Raw genomic sequence first — 8,099 nt, 5'->3', positions numbered from 1 at the left:
GGGGAGGTGGGACACCCCCAGGGACCTCCATGTCCCCTCCAGGGACCCAGGTGTCCGGGCAGGGACAACCTCAGTCAAAGACCTCCCACGTACCTTCTGGAGACCCCCTCATCCCACTGGGGACCCAGGTGTCCTGTGGGGAATCCCCCTGTGGGCCTCTGTGTCCCCCCAGGGACCCAGGCGTCCGGGTGGGACAACCTGCCCCCCTACCCCACCCCCCCCAGCAGCTCTCGGTGCCCCCTTCGTGGGGACCCAGGCATCCGGGCGCGCGGGACAGGGGCGCAGGCGTGGTGGTGGTGGTGGTGGTGGTGGTGGTGGGGCACGCGCCGGGGGGACCCAGGCGTCCGGGTGCGCCCCCCCCCTCCCCAGGGCTGGCGGAGGGGGCGGCGGAGCTGGAGCGGCGCCGCCAGGTCTTCGGCCAGAACTGGATCCCCCCGAAGCGCCCCAAGACCTTCGCGGAGCTGGTGTGGGAGGCGCTGCAGGACGTCACCCTCATCATCCTCGAGGTGGCCGCCGTCGTCTCCCTGGGGCTCTCCTTCTACGCCCCCCCCGGCGGCGACACCGAAGGTGGGGGGGGGGCGGCATCGGGGGGCAGGAGGGGCCAGGGAGGGGGGCATCGGCGGCGGCGGGCGGCCCTGGTCCCTGCCTCTCTCCTCTGCGTCCCCGTCCCACCGCGTTCTCGGCGTCCCCATCGTCTGGTTTCTGCAGGTGTCACCACCGTGTCCCCGTTCCTCGGTCTCATCCCGTCCCCGTTCCACCGTGGACTCGATGTCCCCGTGCTCTGGTCTTCCCTTGCGTCCCCATCCCACCATGTCCCCCGAGCCCTCGTCCCTCAGCCTTGTCCCATCCTCACGTCCCCATCCTGCTTGTCCTCTGCGTCCTAATCCCTTGGTCTCATCCCATCCCTGTGTCCCTATCTCCATCCCACCACGTTTTTTGGTGTCCCCATTCTCTGGTCTCCCCCTGTGTCCCCGTCCCACCATGTCCCCGGTGTCCCTATCCCTCATTCGTGTCCCAAGGGGATGTCCCCATCCTGCCGTGTCCTCTGTGTCTCAATCCCTTGGTCTCATCCCACCTCCGTGTTCTCGCCCTGCCGTGTCCTTTGTGTCTTCATCCCTTAGTCTCACCCCATGCTGATGTCCCCATTCCACCCCATCCCGTGTGGGATGTCCCCATTTCACCCCTGCATCCCAGGGGTCSTACCCCATCCCCGCGTCCCTGTCCTCCAGTCTCTCCCTGTCCCCACGTCCTCCACGTCCCCATCTCTCGATCCCACCCGTCCTGATGTCCCCACCTCACCCTCACTGCACGTCCCCGACGTCCCTGTCCTCTGTTCTCTCCCCGCGTCCCCAGTCTCGTTCTCTCCCTGTGTCCCCCATATCCCCGTCTCCACCCCATCCCCGCGTCCCCATCCCGCCCCGTTTCCACGTCCCGCCTTCCCTCCATCCCCACGTGCCCCCAGCTCCCGCCGCGGCCCGCTCCCGGGCTGACGGCGCCCGCCGCGTCCCTGCAGCCTGCGGCCACGCGTCGGGGGGCGCGGAGGACGAGGGCGAGGCGGAGGCGGGCTGGATCGAGGGGGCGGCCATCCTGCTCTCGGTGGCCTGCGTGGTCCTGGTCACCGCCTTCAACGACTGGAGCAAGGAGCGCCAGTTCCGGGGGCTGCAGAGCCGCATCGAGCAGGAGCAGCGCTTCGCCGTCGTGCGCCACGGCCGCCAGCTCCAGGTGCCCGTGGCCGAGCTCGTGGTGGGCGACGTGGCCCAGGTCAAGTACGGTGAGTGCCGCCCCGACGCCGGGGTGGAYGGGCACGCTTGGGGCGGCGCCCGCCCCTCCCGGCAGCCCCGACGCCAGGGTGGATGGGCGCCTCGGGCTGACGCCGCCCGCCTCCCTCGCAGGCGACCTGCTCCCGGCTGACGGCATCCTCATCCAAGGCAACGACCTGAAGATCGACGAGAGCGCGCTGACGGGGGAGTCCGACCACGTCCGCAAGTCGGTCGACAAGGACCCCATGCTGCTCTCGGGTGAGCCAGGGCGGCGGGCCCAGGCGTCCGGGCAGCCCGGGGGCCCGGCTGTGACCCCTTTCTATCCCCCCACCCCCTCACCCCGCTCCGCTTCACGCAGGCACCCACGTCATGGAGGGCTCGGGGAAGATGGTAGTGACGGCTGTGGGGGTCAACTCGCAGACTGGCATCATCTTCACCCTGCTGGGCGCTGGTGGGGAGGAAGAGGAGAAGAAGGAGAAGAAAGGTGGGTCACCTGTCCCTCCGTCTGTCCCCTCACCATCCCTCCGTCCCCGTCGTGTGTGGCTCCCCCTCTTGGCTCCGTCCCCTCGTGTCCCTGGGATCCCCTGTGGTCGGCTGAGCCAGAGCGACTCTGGATTGAGTCCGGATAGAGCCAAGATCATCTTCTGGCCCGGAGCGGCTCCAGTCCGCCTTGGCTGCGGCCACCCCGGCCAGATCTTCCCCGATGCAGAGTGGAACCAAGACCTTTGGCAAGTCTGGATTGACTCCGAATAGGTCTTGGTTGGGCTTCAGACACCTATGCTGCTCCTGTACCAATATGGAGTGACTCCGTGTTGAGTCTAGATCAATCCGAGACGGACTCCAGGCGCCCGTGCTGGCCCTGTCCCAATCTAGACTGACTCCACATTGACTTTGGGTTGATTTTGGTTGGGCTTCAGACATCCATGTGGGTCCTGTCTCAATCCAGAGTGACTCTGAAGTGAGTCTAGGTCGACCTGAGCTGGGCTTCAGGCRCCTGTGTTGGCCCTGTCCTAATCTGGAGTGATTCCACATTGACTTTGGATTGCTTTTAGTTGGGCATCAGACACCCATCTGGGTCCTATCCCAATCCGGGGTGACTCCAGGTTGACTCCAAATGAGCTGAGGTCATTCAGATGGGGTCACCTTCAATCCGGAATGACTCTGGAGTGACTCCAGATGGGTTCTGGACACCCAGCCAGGATCTTCTCCAGCAAGGAATCACTCCAGGTGGGGTTCAAGTGTCCAGCTCTGACCAGCTTCAGTCCAGAGTGACTCTGGATCAAGTCTGGGGAGACCTGAGACCTTCATCCAGTCCGGAGTGACTCAGACACCTGGGTCTAAGTTGCTCCTCTCCAGGGTGACCCCATGTTGGCTCTGGCTTGACTCCAGGTGAGCTCTGGCCACCCAACATCGCTCCCCTTAATCCGGATGGGCTCCAGGCACTTAGGCCTGCTCCATCTCCGTCTGGAGCAACTCCACATTGACTCCAGCTTGAGTCCTTTTCCCCAGCCGCCCAACCCGGATCGCTCTGATCCGAAGTGGCTCCAGATAGAGCCCAGACCTTTCTCCAGCCTTGACTCATCCTCCTCTAGGTTGGCTTCAGGTTGGCTTGAGGGCGGATCTGAGGTTGCAGAGGGGTCTGGGTGGCTTGTGGGAGCCAGGTCGGCTCTGGATGAGCCTCTGCGGTCCAGAGTGACTCCGGATGAGGCCCCAGCCCAAGTGGATAAGAAGGTTGGGGGGGGGGGGGAGGGGGCCCAATCCCCATCCTCCCCCCTCGTGTCTCGTCCCGTCTGATGTTGGCGTCGTCCGTCCTTCTGCCGCAGGGAAACCGCAGGACGGGGCCGTGGAAAACATCCAGAACAAAGGTACGCCGGACGCCTGGGTCCCTGGGGCGGGGGGCGATTGGGGCACGTGGGGTGGAGCCCACCAGGATGCCTGGGTCCTCCACCGACGGGGCCGTGTGGGCGTCCGCAGCCAAGAAGCAGGACGGGGCGGTGGCCATGGAGATGCAGCCGCTGAAGAGCGCCGAGGGGGGGGACGTGGACGAGAGGGAGCGGAAGCGGAGCGGCGGCCCCAAGAAGGAGAAGTCGGTGCTGCAAGGCAAACTCACCAAGCTGGCCGTGCAGATCGGCAAGGCAGGTGGGCGGCCCGGACGCCTGGGTCCCCGGGGCAAGCGGGGAGGTGGGACCGTCTAGGTGGAGGGTTCCCTGAACCCCCTGGACGCCCAGGACCTGCTTTGGGGGGGAGGGTGGAATGCCCAGGTCCCGTGGAGGCTGGAGACCCTCGTGAAGGGATCTCCTGGCGCTTTGGGGAGCGGGCGCTGGGTTCCCTGGGCGCCTGGGACCCCCGGCGGGTGCCTGAGCGCGTGCCGCGCGGCAGGGCTGGTGATGTCGGCCGTGACGGTGATCATCCTGGTGCTGTACTTCGTCATCGAGACCTTCGTGGTGGAGGGCCGGGCCTGGCTGGCCGAGTGCACCCCCGTCTACGTCCAGTACTGGGTCAAGTTCTTCATCATCGGTGTCACTGTCCTTGTTGTGGCCGTCCCCGAGGGGCTGCCGCTGGCCGTCACCATCTCCCTTGCCTACTCCGTCAAGGTCAGTCCCCGCTGACCCCCAACCTGCCGCGCGTCCCCCGCCGTCTGTCTGCTCCTCTRTCTGTTCCTCTGTCCTCCGAGCTCATCCATCCATCACATCCTCCGTCTGCCTGTCCTCCGAGCTCGTGCATCCATCCATCTTTCCTCGCCTCCGTTTGCCCATTCTCTGGGCTTGTCTGTCTGTCTGTCCGTCTATTTCTCCGTCCCTCTGACCGTCCATCCGTCTATTCCTCAAAGCTTTTGTCTGTCCTCCAAGTTTGTCCATCTTCTCCTCCGTTTCTCCATCTGTCTCTTATCCAAAGCTAATCTGCTCCTCCATCCATTTCTCCATCTCTCTGCTCCGTTCTCCAAGCTTGCCCATCTGCCTGTCCTCTGAGGTCTTCTGTCCATCCGTTTATTTCTCCATCACTGTGGCTGCCCGTCCATCTCTTTTCCATCCCTCTGTCCAAGCTCAATCGTCCATCTCTCCATTCCTCTGTCTGTCCACTTGTTCCTCCATCCTTTTGTCCGTCCTACCAGCTGATCTGTCCATCCATCTCTTCATTCATCTGTTGCTCTATTCTTCTGTTCATCCTCTGAGCTCATCTGTTCATTCAACATTCCTCCATCCCTCTGTCTGTCTGTCCATCTATTCCTCCATCCTTCCGTCCCCCCCTGCCCAGAAAATGATGCGGGACAACAACCTGGTGCGGCACCTGGATGCCTGCGAGACCATGGGCAACGCCACGGCCATCTGCTCCGACAAGACGGGGACGCTCACCACCAACCGCATGACGGTGGTGCAGGCCTTCGTGGGCGACACGCACTTCCGCGCCCCCCCCGACCCCGCCAGCATCGCCCCCCGCACCCTCGACCTCCTCGTTCAGGCCATCTCCATCAACAGCGCCTACACCACCAAGATCCTGGTGAGCTGGGGGGAGKGGGTGTGGCACGTTGGGGGGCACCCTGGGGACCCCTGTACCTGTTGCCATGTAGGGTGCTGGGCCTGAAAACCTGGGTGGGGGTGGCCTGGAGACAGCTGGGGGGAACTGGAAACGCACAAAGTGAGGGCTTAAGACCCCTGAGGTGGCTCTTAAGACCCCTTGGGAGGGTTGGTACCCCTTGGCGGGGGGCTCTGAGACCTCTCGGGGGCCCCTTGAGACCTCTCAGGTGGCCCTTCAGACCCTCAAGGGCCTCTCAGGTGGTCCCTGAGACCTCTCAGGTGGCCCTTCAGACCCCTTTGGGAAGAAGGCTTTGAGACTCCTTGGATGACCCTTGAAACCCCTTTGGGGAGGGGCTTTGAGACCCCTTAGAGGGCCCTTCAGACCCTTAGGGGCTCCTTGAGACCCCTGGAAGGGGCTGATATCCCCTTGGAGGATTCTGGAGACCCTTCAGAGACATTTGGATGGGCTTGAGACCCTTGGGGTGGGGATTGGTACTCGTGAAGGGGCCCTTGAGACCCTTGGGGCTCCTTGAGGCCCCTTCAGTGGCCCTTGAGACCCTTGGAGGTCTTGAGATCCACCAGGGGCCTCTGGATACCCCTTGGGTGGCCCTTGAGACCCTTGGAGAGGCTCTGAGACCCTTTGGGGATCCCTTATGACCCTCTGGGTAGGGTTGAGACCCTCTGGGAGGGCTTGTGAGCCATGGTGGGGGGCAGTGAGACCCCCCCCAGACCCCTGCAGCACCCCTATCTGCCAGSTCTATCTGCTGCCTGCCCCTAACAGCCCTTCTCTGTCCCTCCTGCCCTATATCTGTWCCCCACCCAGCCCCCCGAATCGGCCGGGGGGCTGCCACGGCAGGTGGGCAACAAGACGGAGTGCGCGCTGCTGGGGCTGGTGCTGGCGCTGCGGCGGGACTACGAGGCCGTGCGGGCCCAGGTGCCCGAGGAGCAGCTCTACAAGGTCTACACCTTCAACTCGGTGCGCAAGTCCATGAGCACCGTCACCCGCCTGCCCGCCGGCGGCTTCCGCCTCTACAGCAAGGGCGCCTCCGAAATCCTCCTGCGCAAGTGGGTCAGAGCTCGGCGGTGGGTGCGGGCTCCCCGGCGCGTCCCAAACCCACCCTGGGGGCACCTGTGGGAAGGGGGACGCTCGGGGACACAGTTGAGGAAGCTCTGAGATCCTCCACTGCAGGAGAAGGGGGTTCTGACACCCCAAAACCGCGTCTGGGGACGCTGCGGGGCACCCTCGGGACACCATGGGGATGGGGACGCTTGGGGAGCTCCTGTGCAGGTTCTGGCACCCCAGAGCTGCCCCCAGGACACCCCTGGGGACCCTGCAGAGACAGGGACATCTTGCAAGAGGGCTCCAAGAGCCTCCTGAGCAGATGAGAGGGGTCTCCAGCACCCTAACACCACCCCTGGGTACCCCACGGGGATGGAGACACCCTGCAAGGAGGCTCCAAGAGCCTCCTGTGCGGGTGAGGGCACCCCAGAACCACCCCTGATTACCCCATGGGGATGGAGATGCCCTGCAAGGGGACTCCAAGAGCCTCGTGTGCGGGTGAGGGCACCCCAGAACCACCCCTGATTACCCCATGGGGATGGAGATGCCCTGCAAGGGGACTCCAAGAGCCTCCTGTGCGGGTGAGGGCACCCCAGAACCACCCCTGGGTACCCCATGGGGATGGAGACACCCTGCAAGGGGACTCCAAGAGCCTCGTGTGCAGGTGAGGGCACCCCAGAACCACCCCTGGGTACCCCATGGGGATGGAGACACCCTGCAAGGGGACTCCAAGAGCCTCGTGTGCAGGTGAGGGCACCCCAGAACCACCCCTTGGTACCCCATGGGGTGGAGACACCCTGCAAGGGGCCTCCAGGACTCTCCTGTGCAGGTGAAGGGGGACCCCAGCACCCCAAAACCATCCTAGGGGACCTCATGGGGATGGAGACACCCCGCAAGGAGTCTCCTGCCGAGGTGCAGGAGCAGAGGGGGGTCCCGTTCCCCCCCCCCAGAAGCTCCCTGGGGCGCCGGTGGCGGGTGCTGATGGCCGGCTGGGGCCGGGTGTCGTGTCCCCCCCCAGGTGCTGCGCCATCCTGGGGGGCAGCGGGGAGGCGCGGGCCTTCGGGCCGCGGGACCGGGAGGACGTGGTGCGCAAGGTGGTGGAGCCCATGGCGGCGGCGGGGCTGCGCACCCTCGTGCTGGCCTTCCGCGACTTCCCGCCGGTCCCCGAGCCCCCCTGGGAGGACGAGGCCGCCGTGGTGGGCGAGCTCACCTGCATTGCCGTGGTGGGCATCGAGGACCCCGTGCGCCCCGAGGTGCGGCGGGGCGGGTGGTGGGRACGTGGGCACGGGAGGGACCTGGGGGACGGTGGGGCCGCGGAGACCCAGGGGATATGGGGAATGTTGGGGGTATGGGGACACAAAGGATGTGGTGGTGTTGGGGACATGGAGACACAAGGTAGATATGGGGGATGTTGGGGAGATATGGGGGACGTTGGGGACACGGGGACACAGGGCACATGGGATATGGGGGATATAGAGGACATGGGGCGTGTTGAGGGCACATGGGGGAGATATGGGGACATAGGGTGTGTTGGGGACGTTGAGGACACGGACGTTGAGGACACGGGGACATGGTTCACATGGGGGAGACATGGGGGGTGCTGGGGACATGGGCATTGGAGACATGGCACTGAGGAGATATGGAGAACGTTGGGGACGTGGAGGGAGGTTGAGGACATGGGAACGGAGGGCACGTTGGGGAGGTCTGGGGGGACATTGAGGACACGGAGGGAGGTCGGGGACATGGGGACACGGGGCACGTTGG

General features: G+C 64.9%; 1 protein-coding gene across 1 annotated transcript; it reads left to right on the top strand.

Annotated features, from left to right (window-relative positions):
- Positions 1-172: 172 nt before the first annotated feature.
- LOC146585248 (plasma membrane calcium-transporting ATPase 3-like) lies at positions 173-7,588 on the top strand (the record flags this gene model as incomplete). The annotated part of the gene is made up of 10 exons (XM_085323285.1): positions 173-567; positions 1,514-1,771; positions 1,893-2,018; positions 2,119-2,244; positions 3,584-3,625; positions 3,735-3,899; positions 4,140-4,354; positions 5,016-5,258; positions 6,099-6,340; positions 7,354-7,588. Coding segments are annotated over 10 exons (2,047 nt in total), but the record flags the coding sequence as incomplete, so codon positions are not given.
- Positions 7,589-8,099: the final 511 nt, after the last annotated feature.

The sequence above is a fragment of the Rhea americana genome, unplaced genomic scaffold, assembly GCF_003343005.1.
Source record: "Rhea americana isolate MKP2758 unplaced genomic scaffold, rheAme1 scaffold_837, whole genome shotgun sequence".
NCBI classification, from domain to species: Eukaryota; Metazoa; Chordata; class Aves; order Rheiformes; family Rheidae; genus Rhea; species Rhea americana.
Note: the sequence above shows the minus strand (reverse complement) of the source record. Positions and strands in the feature narration are given on the sequence as shown.